Genomic DNA, 16,418 nt, shown 5'->3' on the forward strand with positions numbered 1-16,418 from the left:
AAAAAATTCCATTAAAACAACATTATTATTATTATTATTTAATATTTTTTTTAAATAAAACGTTTGTATTTTAATCCCTATTAAAATGATTAAAATGTTCATTAGTCCAGTGATGCAAAGCTGTCACATGATCCCCCATAATAAACATTTCTTCTTAGCGTATGAGTAGCATAATTCAATTCAAAATGTAATATGCAAAATGGCAATGCAATATGTTAAATGGCAATGTATTTCTGTATTTGAATTTGCATTTTCAAGACATATGAGCAATGTTTGGTGCAGAATGAAAATGTAAATTAAATTACATTGTTTGCATTTCTCATTTCAAACACTGTTTTTATATGTAAATTGTATCCACATTTTAAAGCTTTATAAGTTGCAAAATTAAATTGAAAAGCTATACACAAACTGAATTTGATGTGAATAAAGTACAAGCAGAAACTGTAGCAGAATGATATTTTAAATGTTATTTGTCCTAAATGCATTTACACTCGCGTCTAGGAAACGCAGGATTACATTTTCAGCATAACAGCATGGGATGTGTGTAGCACAATTATAGCAAAAATTAATCATTCGACTCTCCAACAGCGTCACCTTGCTCATCAGCAAAATAATTTAAGAGATACGCGAGAGATAAACAATTGATAATGAAAAGCGCAAAGGTGGCACTGAAAAGGCCAGAATTTAAGAAAGCCGAGTATATTTTTCGTCAAAACCAGCAGCAGCGAGAGTACAACAACACGTGAAGATGATGAAACGGCCGGTAAGTTCACGTTAAGCTAGTTAAGAGCAGTGCATAACAACGATGTCTGCAAACCACAGTTTTCTTGTACTGTAGCTCTCCAGCAGATTCAGCAGCCTCTTGTCCAGTTTGTCGCTAACAGTGAAGAGCCACCAGTCATGAGCAAAACACACAAGAATGGGCAGGTATTATTGTCATTGAGTGAATATAAGAATTCGAATAATTAATATTAATGAATATAACACCTGCTCAATGAAAAACAGATGATTCACTACATTAATAAATCTAAAATAACTTAATCAGAAATCTAATAAAGGGAGAAAAAGATTAAGCTATTAATAGAAAGTAATACTGTGGTTCAACCAAACCACCAAACGCACCAGCATAACAGTGCCGTTGTGGTCCAGTGGTCCGACCCGAGTTCCAACCTTACCTGAGTAAATTTATTTTTCTTGTTTAGCGTTAAGACACTCTTTGGGTTACTTATAAAGGTGGACATTTTTTATTTATTATGTGATCACCGTTACAAAGGACTGGATATTTATAAAGAATTTTGCACAGAATATATATTCAGACTTTGCAGGACATCGGCCATCGTTTTAAAGAATAGTGTTGGAGATTTAGCTAACATTTAATGTTCTCATATTTAACTTTTGAACTTCTAAAGCAGCTGTTTCCTTGAAAAAGACGTGATAGTGTCATTAGAATCTGAATTTGAAATGACGTTATTTTAATATAGTCAGTCGTAAACTGAGGTGGGCCGGTCTAAGGCTTAAAACTTCAGGGCTGAAAATGGAGTCCCACTCCGGCCCTGATAATGAGTATTTCAATTAGAGCCCTATTAAGAATTAAAAGCATCCTTTACAGTTCTACAACAGTACACATTTTTGGTCACTTTTGATGAATATAAGAGTGGAATAAAATGATTATTTTCTTAAAACATCAACAATCAACTGACCCCACACATTTCAATGGTAGTGTGTGTGAGTATTACATCTCTAACACTGTAGTTCTGAGCTCACCACACAAACAACTGATTGGAAACCGCTAACACAGCTATAGCTAAGCAATAGTTCAAGCTGAGATTGGGACTTCTGACCTCTGAGCAGCTGCTGTTTGTGGTTGAGACAGTCTCTCTCTGTGGTGGCCAGCTCAAGCTTGTGCTGCTGAATGATCTTCTTCAGAGCGCTGTCCAGATCCTGCTGCTGCTTCTGAACAAACTCCTGCTCCTGCAAAGCGCACACAAACACCAACATTGTCATTCTGAAAAGCTGCTTGTTTTCTTTTAGCCTCTTGTACTGTAGGTTTACATCCATCCATGCTCAAGATACACATTCATTTTCCTCATAATTGCAGATCTTATTTTCCCTCAGTGTCTGAAATGGTCAGTTCAAGGATACAGTCTTTTTAAACCCCGCCTGTCTGAGAACCAGCTCTGCTCTGATTGGTCATGTGGCACTGTCTCTGTGATTGGTCCAAAACAAAATGCCAATTACCATATATGACTATCAGCTCTTCCTCAGCACTAACAGTGTAATGGAAAAAGAAAAAACCATGCTAATTTCTTTCTAGCCGGTTTCACTGTTTGTCCACACGAAAACGCAGTATTAGCTGACTGAAAGTGCAACTTTTTTAAATAATCAAGTCAGGGTGAAAACGTTCTGAAACTCTGGCTACAGTGTGGTCATGTGGACACTAAATCTGGAGTTTTCGCGTCATGAGATCAGCATGTGCGCCGTTTTCTCCTTTCTGATTGGCCAACACGGCTGGGTTCACATGAAATGCGGCAGACGCGAATAAGGCTAATTCCACACATTCATCACACACAAACATATTTGCATTGTTCGACCGCGGGATTGTAATCTGCCCCCGTTCTCACATTTGCATTGACTTGTATGCAATTTACTCTCGAAAATACTTAATTACCCATTTGGTGTGTCATCATCGCCACCTGTTGGTTCGGAGTGCCATTAACATGCCTCACTGTGCGCTTTGCCATTTTCAAGTGGATGGATATTTTTTTTCTAAAAATGAAAGCACGGAAAACCCATGTTCGTGTGGATATGCCCCAAGTCAGGGGTGTCCAAACTCCTGGAGGGCCAGCGTCCTGCTGAGTTTAGCTCTAACTTGCTTCAACACACTTGCTAGGTAGGTTCTAGTATATCTAGTAAGAGCTTGATTAGCTGGGTATGTTTGATTAGGGTTGCATCTAAACTCTCCAGGACACCGGCTCTCCAGGACCAAGTTTGGAGACCCCCGGCCAAAGAGAATTTGGTTCTCAAAATGTCAATAAAACAAACAAACTCTTCCTCAATTCAGCTGCAACTACAGAGATTTAGTTTTTTTCAGGCAGGCAATCAAAGCCATAGACTTTTTACTGACACTAAACTGATTCATACATAATCTCAGTATGAATTAGACTCATCTAATTAGATCTGAGGGCGGCAGAGTGGCTCAGTGGTTAGCACTGTTTCCTCCCAGCAAGAAGGTAGCTGGTTCGAGTCCCAGTTGGCCCAGTTAGCTGTGTGGAGAAAGCATGCTCTGCCCGTGTTGGCGTGGGTTTTCTCCGGGTGCTGTGGTTTCCCCCACAGTGCAAGCACATGCGCTATAGGTGAATTGAATTGACCGTACTGTATGAATTCATGTATGAATATGTGTGTATGGGTGTTTCCCACTGGGTTGTGGCTGAAAGGGTATCCGCTGTGTAAAACATATGTCAGAATAGTTGGCGGTTCATTCCGCTGTAGCGACCCCTGATAAATAAGGGACTAAGCTGAAGGAAAATGAATGAATACACAGATTTGAACAAACCAAAACACAACACACACACACCTCTGTAAAGGCCAGTGCACACTGGGATGATTTTTGCTCACGTATATCACCAACGTTTAACGTCTCATAACTAAACTAAAGGTGTCAATGTGAGCTCGCACAGCAATGCGCAAAACACCAGATAAAAAAAGTGGACATTTTTAAAAAACAAACTAAATATTGGTCAACCAATGATATAGAAGCTACTACAAATCTAGTCACATATCGTGTTGTTAGGACCCGGAGTTACAATGCAACATGCTCAGCCAATGTTTACGTTCCTAATATTTCTATTATTCGCTAATTAATCACACCCTCATGTGGAACTCTGAATCTGCGTCTCATTTAGGAGTCTGCTACTGTCCGCCGGAGGTTGCATTTCGGTCATGGATGCATGCTTTGAGAGCCTTCATAACTGAATGAATGAAATATGCGGTTTTCCATGAAGGCAACCCAGGGTGCTGAAATATAATGGCCTAAACTGGCATTGGGCGGGTTAAATGACCAAAACAAAGACAGCCGTTCCAGCACGTTACAGCCTAGCAGAATATCTTTTAGTCATTTAGACTTCAGCATTGTTTTTCACATAAATAAGAGTGTTAACTTAGCATGTTTCTTAAACATCTGCAAATACATTGTTGTTTTTTATGCTTTAAAAGAGTTAAAAACTTACATAAAGCACATTTAAGTGGCATCTAACATCGCGAGTCATTTAGCATTTTTTGGAATGGTTTTTCTTATGCCTTGACACTGAGAATTAGCAAAAGCAAAAATCATCCTGGTGTCCATTAGCCTTAAGCAATTGAGCTGAAAATATTAGCTTCAATGTGCTCGTGAAGCATGCAGCACATAACCAAGAGTGTTGCAAACTTTAATAAGTTTAACATCTAATCCAAATGGTGCATAAAAACCGGAAACAGACAAACAAAAAGGGGCTAAGAAGTGCCTGACAGTATAGATAAACTGAAGAAGTGCAAAATAACCTGAGGACATATTTGTTTGGCTGTTACCTCCTCATCAAGGGTTTGTGTTAGATCCACGCTAATGCGTTTCAGGAGGACATTTCTCACATGTTTGGGTGACACATCCTGCGCTCAGTGTCAGAGAGGGAAGATAAAGAAGATTTGGGTGGAATTTGCTGTAGCTCAGGCAGATTAAATGTGAATTAGTCGAGACTACATCAAAAGCAGTCTGGGACATGAGTTCACTTTGAGTTCAAGTTGACAGTTTCTTGCACCAAAAACATTTTTATGATTAAAGTAAATAATTTATTTCTGAAAAATCATTCATTTTTAAATAGTGTAGTTTCTATCATCACAAACAATAATCATGTTTAATTCAATAGCTTTTTATTGAGCGTTATTTTTCACAATGTGGTTTGGCTTTGGAAAATGATGTATTTGTTTTCAAAGTTTTCTCTTCCATACCTCCTTCTTGCGGTTCTTGTGCGTGTTCTGGAATTTAGAGAGCTCTTTGTCCTGCTCTGCTTTGATGCGTTTGGCCTCGTCCCGCAGACGCTCTGTGTGCTCCTGCTCCAGACGCTCGATGGTCTGTTTCTGCTGCCTCTCCATGTTCTCCACCTCTGTGTCGTACTGACGCTTCTTACTCTGCACAGACACAGAACAAAGGTTAATAAAACAGAGATCTACAACAAGAATTACGCAACAGTTTTGACCAGAAATGTAGAATAATTTGACAATAGGTAAACTATAGTATATAAAAATCAATCAATCAATCCATCCATCCATCTGTCCATCCGTGCGCAAAACAATTGAGCAAAAAACCTTTTAAATTACAAAACTATTATTTTATATAACAAGTTTTACAAATTATTATAATAATAATAATACAGCAAATATAAATACATATTAAATAAATGAGCAATAAAATAAAAAAATAAATAAATACATAAAATAAGTACATAAAATTAATAAATTATTTAATAAAAATATATAATTAATTAAATAAATAATTATGTTCAATTGTCAAATTATTATTTCCTTGAACATAACAAACAGGTGAAACGATTGGCTGAGTAAACTGGCACAGCTCCAGCTGGCTTTAAACACTGACTTCTGACACTGATTACACACTCCAGAACTGATGTAAATTAGATTTGTATGCGGTTTGTATGTAGGTATGCAGTTTCTATCAGAAATGAAGAATAATTTGACAATAGGCTAACTACTGTATAGTTTATATATGAAACAATATTTATATAGTATATATATATATAGTATATATATATATATATAGTTTATCTGTGAAACTATTTTGCACAACACAAATAATCAGAAAAAGTATTTTAAAATACAAAATTAATATTTTTATAACAATTATTAACATGTTTTACAAATTAATATAATAATATTAATAGATAAAACAAATATATAAATGAAATAAATGAGCAATAAATAAAAATATAAATACATAAAATTAGTAAAATTTAAATAAAAGAAATTATTTATTAATAAAATTAAACAAAACAATTAATTAATTATGTTCAATATATATATATATATATATATATATATATATATATATATATATATATATATATAAATATATATATATATATATATATATATATAAATATATTTATATATATATATATATATATATATATATATATATATAAATATATTTATATATATATATATATATATATATATATATATATATATATATATATATATATATATATATATATATAAATATATTTATATATATATATATATATATATATATATATATATGTATAAATATATATATATATATGAGTAATAATAAAAATAATAAAAATACAAAACACAAAACAAATACAAAAAATAAAAATAATTAATAATGAATAATAAATAATAATATTAAAATGAATAATTTATAAAAAGAAATGAAATAAACAACTAATTATTTTCAATTGTCAAATTATTATTCCGTTATTATAAATGAACATAACAAACAGGTGAAACGATTGGCTGAGTAAACTGGCCCAACTCCAGATGTCTTTAAACACTGACCTCTGTTAATAGACGGACCCAGATTACACACTCCAGAAATAAAGCTGGAGCTGCTGAGTGTGTGATGTAATTCAGCGAGAGCCAACAGTGTTTCAGAGCCTGCCGTCATTATAACACCTAATAATAAACACATCTACACAGCTCTGTGAAAGGCTTGGGTGAAAACAATGTGCAGTTTTTAAAGCTGAATGGCTGAATGATTGCCTGACTTTATTTATTAAGGCGTTAAAAATCAGAAACTTCAGACACTTTCCTTCTGCATCCTGGATTTGGTCCAATCACAGCACTGAGGCTACATTTAAGCCTGATTTATACTTCTGCGTCAAGTGACCGGCAAAACTCACGGCGCAGGCAATGTGCGCAGCTGTGCATTTATACTTCTGCGCGCTGTCTGCATTAACACTTCCCAAACACTAGTTGGCAGTGATGTGTAAATGTTCCTCTGTGTCGAATTTCTTCGCTTCTGTTTTGCTTTTCCTGAACACTTCCTGGTTGTACAAGTGACTCAAACTCAATCATTTTGACGTGCAACAACTTTAACTATGAGGTAAACACAAAACAAAATTTTCCATCCGGAGCTCCTTCACGGGACTCCACACTTGTAAACAATCGCTCGTGCCATTCGCGCGGCTCTCGGTCCCGCCCAGACTCGTCAGTGCTACCAAGCCGACCAATCACATAACTTGCGCTACGCGTTGTTGCGACGTGTAGTTACATTTTTTGAGAGGTGCCGCCGTTTGACGCAGAAGTATAAATCAGCCTTTACACTTTTGCATTTAGCTTTTTTTTACACTTGAAAAGAGACTTTTGGACTCAATTAAGACACTACAGACTCATTTTAGTTTGAAAAGTGTAGGTATTGGTTTAGTGTAGATCACAGGTGTCAAGCTCAGTTCCTGGAGGCCCTCAGCTCTGCACAGTTTAGTTCCAAGCCTAATTGAACACACCTGATCAAACTAATCGTATCCTTCAGGTTTGTTTGAAACCTACAGGTATTCGTGTTGAAGCACGGTTGGAACTAAACTGTGCAGGGCAGCGACCTTTGACACTGTAGATTAACCAAAACACAGACTATTGAAAATAAAGGCGTGGCTGTGCACATTCATTCTCTGACTGGCTCATTTGAATCATGCCATTTATTATTCCTAGTCATTTTCTCCTCCATAGGTGACTGAATCAGATGATTTAAACCAGGGCTGCTCAATTCTGTTCCTGGAGATCTACCTTTCTGCAAAACACAGCTCTCACCCTGATCAAACACACCTGAACCAATTAATTAGGACCTGAACAGCACTTGATAATTACAGGCAGGTGTGTTTGAAATGGGTAGCAACTGAAATCTACAGGAAGGTAGATCTCCAGGAACAGGGTTGAGCCCCCTGATTTAAACCACTTTAAAAAATGAAAAGACTTCCGACATTGCAGAATAAGGTCAATATAAGTACTTCAAAACCATATAATACATATTTTATGGTATAAAACATATTACGCCAACGCATCATAAACCACATATACAAGTGTGTGTGATGTGGTGTCTGACCGTGGTCTCGTGTTCGAAGCGTCGGCAGATCTGATCTCTCTGCTGCTGGAGTTTGTTGCTGAGCTGTTGTTGTGCTCTCTGCTCTTCCTTCTGCAGGAGTCTCAGCTCTCGCAGCTCCTGACGCCTGCAACACACACATCACACACTCTGAAACTGAGCCAACAATACATATACACACACAGTGTGGATGGAGGAACCTTCGCTATTAGCTTTCACTAATTAATTCACTAACAAACCAGATATTGAATATGGAAAAAAATCTAAAACAAGGAAGCAAACTGCGACAAGTTTACCGGCAGCTAGCTCTCTGCAACTCTCACATGGTCGCCCACTGAAGCTAAGCAGGGCTGCGCTTGGTCAGTACCTGGATGGGAGACCACATGGGAAAGCTAGGTTACTGCCGGAAGTGGTGTTAGTGAGGCCAGCAGGGGGCACCTAACCTGCAGTCTGTGTGGGTCCTAATGCCCCAGTATATTCATGGGTACTTAATACTACTCAGTGAGCAGCGCCTTTCAGAGAAACGTTAAACCGAGGATCTGACTCTCTGTGGTCGTTAAAAATCCCAGGATGTCCTTCGAAAAGAGTAGAGGTTTTACCCCAGCATCCTGGCCAAATTTATCCTCTGGCCTCTGGCCTCTGTCCATCATGGCCTTCTAACCATCCTCATTTCATAATTGGTTCATCACTCTGTCTCCACCAATCAATTGGTGTGTGGTGTGCGGTCTGGCACAAAATGGCTGCTATCGTTTCATCCAGGTGGATGCTGCACCCTGCTGGTGGATGAGGAGATTCCCCCCCCCCAAAAATGTGTAAAGCGCTTTGAGTGCCCAGAAATGTGCTATATAAATGTACGGAATTATTATTATTATTAGGTTAAAATGTTTTGCAAATTTGCTGTGTATGAGAAACGTATTCAATTTTTGCTAAAAAAAAGTTTATTTGTCTTTTTTTTTTAATTTTAACTGTAGTTTTAGATGTTTTCTTAGATGCTAAACTAAAATCATTTTTAACCAATGTTTTTTAAATAAAATACATTTTTTATTTCAGGTTGCATTATTATTTTATTTTTAGTTTTATACTATAATAACGCTGAACAAAGAGGCTTTGGTATGTGGTTAACCATTTAAACTGTTTGATTTGTCTAAGATCTAGTCCAATCCAAGTCCAGCGACGTGATGATCCCAAGGTTTCCATAATCCTGGACCAGGCCGTATCCTGAGCAGCTGCTGTGGTGATTATTGAGGAGTGGAGAGCATGAGACTGATTCCTGTGACGCTCCGGGGACAGACGAGTCTCGCTGATGTCAAGCTTCTCCAGCGCCTAGACTGCAGCTCTGCACAAGACGTTTGGCCATATGAGAAATGGTCGTGCCCAAGTTTTTTTTTTACTCGTCGCTGTCACCACTGGCTTGCATGGTTTGGGACCTGTAGAGCTGTGCATTGATGGATTTGCTCTTCAGTGTTTGGACTCACAGTAGTGATTATTAAACCACACTGAACTGAGCTAAACTGAACTTAAAACACTGAAAAACTGAACTGACACTGTTTCAATTTACTAAGATCGTCTACGTGAAGCTGCTTTGACACAATTTACACTGTAATTGCGCTATACAAATAAAGGTGAATTGAATTGAATAAGAATTGAAAATAATGTGCACTGATGAACCTTGCATAATAAGAATATTATTGTGCATTGAGATGGCAAAAGTATTATTTGGAACTATATTTAATGACAATAAAGTCTGTAGGCCTCAAAGTGTTTTACAGAAGTGTCCCCACATTGCACTTAAATTATTCATTACTATTTTAAAATTTCGGGCTGCAAGGTGGCACAGTGGGTAGCATGTTCGCTTCACAGCAAGAAGATCACTGTTCGAGTCCCGGCTGGGTCAACTGGCATTTCTGTTTGGAGTTTGCATGTTCTCCCCGTTTTCGTGAGTCCTAATACATGCGCTATAGGTGAATTGGGTAAGCTAAATAGTGCATAGTATATGTGTGTGAATGTGTGTTTGGATGTTTTCCAGTAATGGGTTGCAGCTGGAAGGGCATCCGCTGCGTAAAACATATGCTGGATAAGTTGGCAGTTCATTCTGCTGTGGCAACTCCAGACTAATAAAGGGACTAAGCCAAAAAGAAAATGAATGTATGAATTTTAAAATCTCCCCTCCCAAACAAAAAACAAACAAACAAACAGCAGATAAATAAATATTAAAATTATAGATTGTGATGGGAATACAAAATTAAAATAAATAAAAAAAACAATTTTTCTTAATTATTCTCGATTAAAATATAAAATAACTATGATAAAAACACTGAGGGGAGAAAATATGCAAGGCAATAAAAAAAAAAATAGAAAAGGAAAACAGGATGCTCCCAGAGAGGAACAGGAAATGTCACTCATCTTGCTTGGTGTTGGAATATTGAGCTGATTTCTGTAAAACAAACTAACAAACACTGCACAGGAAACCTTTGTCGCCTTGTAGTTTAAGACCACTGAGAGACGATTGACCCCACTAAAAGTTTGCCTTCGTTTACCAAAACAAACTACAAAAAGCTAAAGCTTTTACTACAAAATGTGTGCCACAGCCTGGACAGAAAGAACTGAATCTTTACCAGTGAACACAAATGAGATGCAAACATGACTCAAACATGCAAATATCCTGAAAGCAGTTAAACAGCAGCCGCTCACCTCAGGAATCGCATCTCCTCGTTTTTGGTGTCATTGTCTGTGATGATCTTGGATGTTGTAACGCTGACCTCCACTCCGTCCACCATGAACTTACGCGTCTTCTTCAGGGTTTTTTTCTGCCTCTTGTTATCCTGGAAAACAGAAGATATATAGATTAAAACATATTTTAGGAAATACAGAGCATCTTATTAGCCTTATTGTAATATTTATGATTGTTAACCACACCCACCCACACACCCACACCCACACACACACACACACACACACACACACACACACACAAACACAAATAAATAAATACTAAAATAATTAAATAAAGACATCCTTTAAGATGTTTTTTATTGCTAATTATTACAGTGGATAAAAGGACTATAAATGTAATATTTAAATATTTTATTAAAATGTCACACAGACTCATTTGAGTGGAAAAACAAAAGGACTTTTGCTGCTTGTTCAAACTGTTAAAACGCGTTCAATCAACTCACAATTTTTTTGGTGGGGCAACTTAATTGTTATATGTTTAATCCACCAAGCATTTTTTTTTTATCAAAAATTTTTTTTAGCATTTCGTAGTTTGAAACTGATTCACTGAACCACTTTAAAGTCATTTTTTATTCCCCTGAAATGCTTTTATAGTCACTATATGATCAGAGACTCTCAGCATCAGTAGCGTTTCTGACCTGCTGTGAGTTGGTTCCCATCTCCTTGGATTTGCTGATGAAGCTGGAGATGGACAGGTTGAGGTCTATACTGCTGCTGTTGCTGCTGGTGTCAGTTGTAGAGCTGATGCCCGAATCGGAGTCCTCTTTCTTCACATAATGGGGTTTCACTGGGCTCTGCTTCTGCTCGTCCTCAAGCTTCTCCTTCTTCTCTTTCTCTGGCACTGGAGATGATGGAGCCACTGCTTTACTGGACTCCTCGATCACTGCTTTCTCTGTCGACAGAAAGCAATACATGTCAAACTAAGTAGAGCTGCACGATACTGGAATAGATGATGTTGCTGAGTACTGCGATAATAACTTTTGTAATATTGTAATATTTCCCTAGAAAAAAAGCTAATTTAAAAATTTGTTTATTTATTGGTAAAAAAACAGGTAATAATTGTTTTCATGATTTAATTAAATCTAATTCAGATGAAAGAAAGAAAGAAAGAAAGAAAGAAAAAAAGAAAGAAAAAAAGGAGAAAGAGAAAAAAGACAAAAAAAAAGCAAAAAAAAGTGAAAGAAAAAAGAAAGATAAATAAAAAGTAAAAAGAAAGAAATTAAAAAGTTAAAGAAAGAAAGAAAGGATAGAAACTAAAATAAATAAAGTAAGAAAGAAGGAAGGAAAGAGAGAAAGGATAAAAACTAAAAGAAATGGGGTAAAAGAAAAGAAAAAAGCTTAAACGAAAAGTAAATAAATAAATACATAAATAAATGAAAGAAAGAAAGAAAGAAAGAAAGAAAGAAAGAAAGAAAGAAAGAAAGAAAGAAAGAAAGAAAGAAAGAAAGAAAGAAAGAAAGAAAGAAAGAAAAGAAAGAAAGACGTAAGGGAAAAATAAATGAAAAGAAAGAAAGAAAAAATAGAAACAAAAATAAATTAAGTAAAAGAAAGAAAGAAAGGATAGATAAAAACTAAAAAAGAAACAAAGAATAAAGAAAGAAAGAAAGAAAGAAAGAAAGAATGAAAGAAATTGATTTATTGGTTTTTGTTTTGATGCCATATCAGAATTATTGTCTATATTCTTGTCAACTTTATTATTACAAATTCAATATTTAATTTTAGGATCATAATAATCATGCATTATACAAATAGCTTTATTATACAAACAAAGACATCTTCAATATATCTTAACACCTTTAATTAAGGTTAAAGAAAAAACTCAAAAGTTTGGAACCACTTGAAAGAGCGTAAACAGAGAGTAAAATGTTAATTTTGCGGTGGACTATCCCTTTAGGTTAGACATATTACCTAGAAAATTAATTTAAATACGACATTAACAATGTAACTAATCCATGATTACTATTTTTGAAGTAACTTACCCAGCACTGGTTACTCACCTTTGTCAGTTGGTGAACACACATCTGACGCAGGCTCTTTCTGGACGAGCTCACCATTTCCCAACACCTCCTCCTCCCTCAGTTTCTCTCCATCAGGTTTGGCCGGTTGGATTATTCCCTCAGCTGGAGTTTCTGAGGGAACCACGTCTGGTTCTCCTTCAGTTTTAAGCTCTTGTTTGTTGGATTCAGATGCTGCTTTATCTAGTATGTGGTTCTCTTCTGTCTTCAGAGGATCTTCTTCTTTCTTTATTTCAGCTGTAACAATATCATCTGCTAGTTTGGGAGCGGAGACCTCCTCGATCCTCTCAGGAACTGACTCTAATGTGGATGGAGACTGAGGAAGCTTCTCGTCTTCAGAACTGCCGACACTTGCATCAGACGGGGCGCGTTTGTGTCCAAGCTGAGGGGAAGAGCATTGCTGAATGAGTTGATAGAACTGAAGGCTTGTTCATGTTGTTATTTTTTTTACTATGGAGTGTTATTTTCAGTGTCGGTTAGCATTTTTTGTGTGGAGTTTGTATGTTCTCCCCATGTTGGCGTGGGTTTCCTCCGGGTGCTCCGGTTTCCCCCACAAGTCCAGAGACGTGTGGTACAGGTGAATTGGGTAAGCTAAATTGTCCGTAGTGTATGAGTGTGTGAGAATGAGTGTGTATGGGTGTTTCCCAGTGATGGGTTGCAGCTGGAAGGCCATCCTCTGTGTAAAACATATGCTGAATAAGTTAGCGGTTCATTCCGCTGTGGCGACCTCAGATTAATAAAGGGACTAAGCCGAATAGAAAATGAATGAATGAATGTTACTATCAGTCAGCCATTTTGGAGGCAATGAATGTAAACAATGCCACTGAACTAAACACTTGCTAATTTTGCTGATTATAGCTGCTGAAAATGATCAATTGTTGTAATATTTTGGACTGTACCAAGTAGTCAGACCAGAAAAAATTCCATTAAAAGCACTTTAGAATGCTAAATGTGTTAACAAATCAAGCAGAAGAGAGAAAAAAACAATGTCTGAGGAAAAAAGGTTGGCCAGGTTAGTTTGTGCTCAGTTAAACTGAACCAGTTTTACCAGAGGAAGAATCTTGACAACGGTCTTGTTTGCTTTTTATAATTTCTGTTGAGGTAAATGAAATAGTAGGTATTATTCCATGGTTTGTTAAAAATTCTTGATTCTGATTGGCTGGAGAGTGTGCATTATTTTCGTTGACAAAGAGCTTAGAATCACCAAGAGGCGACGCTCACTAGAACGTCCATTGCAACAGCAGCGCCCAGCAGCAGCCCTGCGATTCCGCCATTTTGGAGTGAAAGCGATCAGCCGTCCATTGAATCATACTGCTGTTGCAATGGCAAGCAGCTGCTTTGTTTTTATTTATTTAAAAAGCGCATTAAAGCTGAGATCCAACCTAAAAGACGACAATACAACACTCACTATGACAATCATCAGCACTTTTAATAGTTTATTTTACAGATTTACAATGCTGTTGTTCTATTGGAATTTTAATTGCAAAATGGCCGCCGCGTGACACTAGCAGCATCTAGTGGATGCTTCCCAAATCGCATGAGAGTGGCAGCTCTTGGTGATTCTATGCTCTTTGGTTTTGATCCCAGTTCAAAATAAATACGATTCTCCCAAACGTTTATAATTACCATAGCAACTCGCATTTGCTGCACAGGAAACCGATGAGGACTGTTAATGGCGCATAGGGAATCTGCAAAATTAGGAAAATACTCCTAAATTTTGCCACAATATCAAGTTTTTCAAGCGAGAATATAGATATTTTAAAGTCAAACCGGCTGTTTAAGTATGAGGATAGCGCATGTTTTAAAAATATTGGAAGCTCCAGGCTGTTAGCTGCAGCTCTGCAAACATCTCCCCCCTTTCTCTCCCTCCTTTATATCGGCCAGAACATCTCAGGACCTGCCGCTAGATGATCTCTTGCATCTCTGTTGTTAAAACGTGATATATAATTAATCTTTTGTGTATCTAACGGTCAGTCTTTGGACTTTTGCACCTCTTATTTGTTCTCAGGTGTATTTGTTTGCCAGATCGCATAGATAAGTTTCATGATTTATGACTGTGAATAATGTAATATTCCACAGATCCTGTGTGTTTGGCTGATTGCTTTTGTAGAAGATAAATAAAGCAGAATGCTCTCCTCCCTGTCCTGTAATGTTTTTTTCTTTTGCAAAAATTCCCTACATATTTAACAGCAAAGACTTCTAAAATGGGATTTGGCTGCTTTCTCCATCGTGTGTCAGGTTTTCAATGGTTCAGTGTATTCAGTTGTACATTAACTGTGTGATTCATCTTGCGGTTTACACTCAAGTATCAATGATCCATATCTAATGTGAGTGCAAACTCACTACATGTATGGCACTTTAAAGGTTTGAGCTATGAAAGTCTCACCAGGTTTCCTTCATGCTCTTCATCATCCTCCTCCTCCTCCATCTCCTCCGTAACCTCCGCCTTTGCCTCTGCGATCAGCTCCCGCAGCGGCCGGCTGTCAGTTACAGTGCTCACAAACGGGTGCTGTGCACATCAAAACAACTACCATTAGTGGAATGTACAGAGTTATATGCGCAAATACTGTGAAGATACAAATAGTTTAAGGGGGACCTATTATGCCCCTTTTTTAACAGTAAGATTCAGCTCAAAATACTACATAATTTAATTCTTTAACTTTTTGAAAAGCTCCTTTATGTATTGATCTAAATTGTGCAGTTGAGATTGTGGCTGTTTTTCAAAAGAAGGCGGAGCTAAAATGCCTTTGCCTCAGCATTGCAGCAGATTCAAAACAGGACGTTATCTGTGAAAAACTAATAATGTGAAAAGAAAGGGCTCAGACAAAGGTAGTCTATGGAGATTACGCTGTTCATTTGTGCATCCTAGGACATTTATAATGCCACTTATTTACTGACATGATCTTTGGCAGGTACAGTGTGAAAACTCTAATGGCTTCTCATTCATGGCTGTCTATGCTAATGAAGGAGAAATTGTCACTAATGGGCGGGGCTTTCCTGCTCTGATGACATGTATAAAAGGAGAATGTCAATCAAATTGTTTTTAGTTGCAATTTTAATCAAAGGTGATCATTAAAAATAGAATTAATTAATTAATACTATTAGAAGCTGGCTATATTCACACACAGCTGACAAACAACAACTGTGTCTAAACTCTTTTAATAGGTCTTCGATTTGTTTCAAAGCTCTGTTAATGCACCCAAATATTAAAATTGAAATATATGCAGTTGAAGTTGAATTACAGTTGAATTAATAGCCCCCCTTTGGTTTTTTTCTTTTTTTAATACTTTCCAAATTATGCTTAACAGAGCAAGGAAATTTTCACAGTTTGTTTAAAAATATTTTTTCTTCTGGAGTAAGTCTTTTTTGTTTCGCTTCGGCAAGAATAAAATCAGTTTTTAAACTTTTTTAAAAACCATCTGAAGGTCAATATTATTAGCCCCTTTAAGCAATATTTTTTTTGATAGTCTACAGAACAAACCATCGTTATACAATAACTTGCCTAATTACCCAAACCTGCCTAGTTGACCTAATTAACTAGTTAAGCCTTCAAACAACATTTT

General features: G+C 36.7%; 1 protein-coding gene across 5 annotated transcripts in view; it reads right to left on the reverse strand.

Moving 5' to 3' along the window:
* slkb (STE20-like kinase b) overlaps nucleotides 1-16,418 on the reverse strand; it is a 44,689-nt gene that overhangs the window by 8,552 nt on the left and 19,719 nt on the right. For 4 of the 5 annotated variants that reach the window (XR_012402032.1, NM_001328385.1, XM_073947119.1 and 1 more), the window contains 7 exons: nucleotides 15,242-15,364; nucleotides 12,838-13,237; nucleotides 11,479-11,732; nucleotides 10,799-10,929; nucleotides 8,111-8,234; nucleotides 4,981-5,160; nucleotides 1,842-1,971 (listed from right to left, as the gene is read on the reverse strand). Coding sequence is in view for 3 of the 5 variants with exons in the window: in NM_001328385.1 (NP_001315314.1) it covers nucleotides 1,842-1,971; nucleotides 4,981-5,160; nucleotides 8,111-8,234; nucleotides 10,799-10,929; nucleotides 11,479-11,732; nucleotides 12,838-13,237; nucleotides 15,242-15,364 (1,342 nt within the window). In the remaining 2 variants the exon portion in view is untranslated. Of the gene's footprint in view, nucleotides 1-1,841; nucleotides 1,972-4,980; nucleotides 5,161-6,470; nucleotides 7,767-7,963; nucleotides 8,235-10,798; nucleotides 10,930-11,478; nucleotides 11,733-12,837; nucleotides 13,238-15,241; nucleotides 15,365-16,418 lie in introns of those variants that run through there. The other variant, XR_012402031.1, reaches the window with a different exon arrangement.

The sequence above is a fragment of the Danio rerio genome, chromosome 1, assembly GCF_049306965.1.
Source record: "Danio rerio strain Tuebingen ecotype United States chromosome 1, GRCz12tu, whole genome shotgun sequence".
NCBI lineage: Eukaryota > Metazoa > Chordata > Actinopteri > Cypriniformes > Danionidae > Danio > Danio rerio.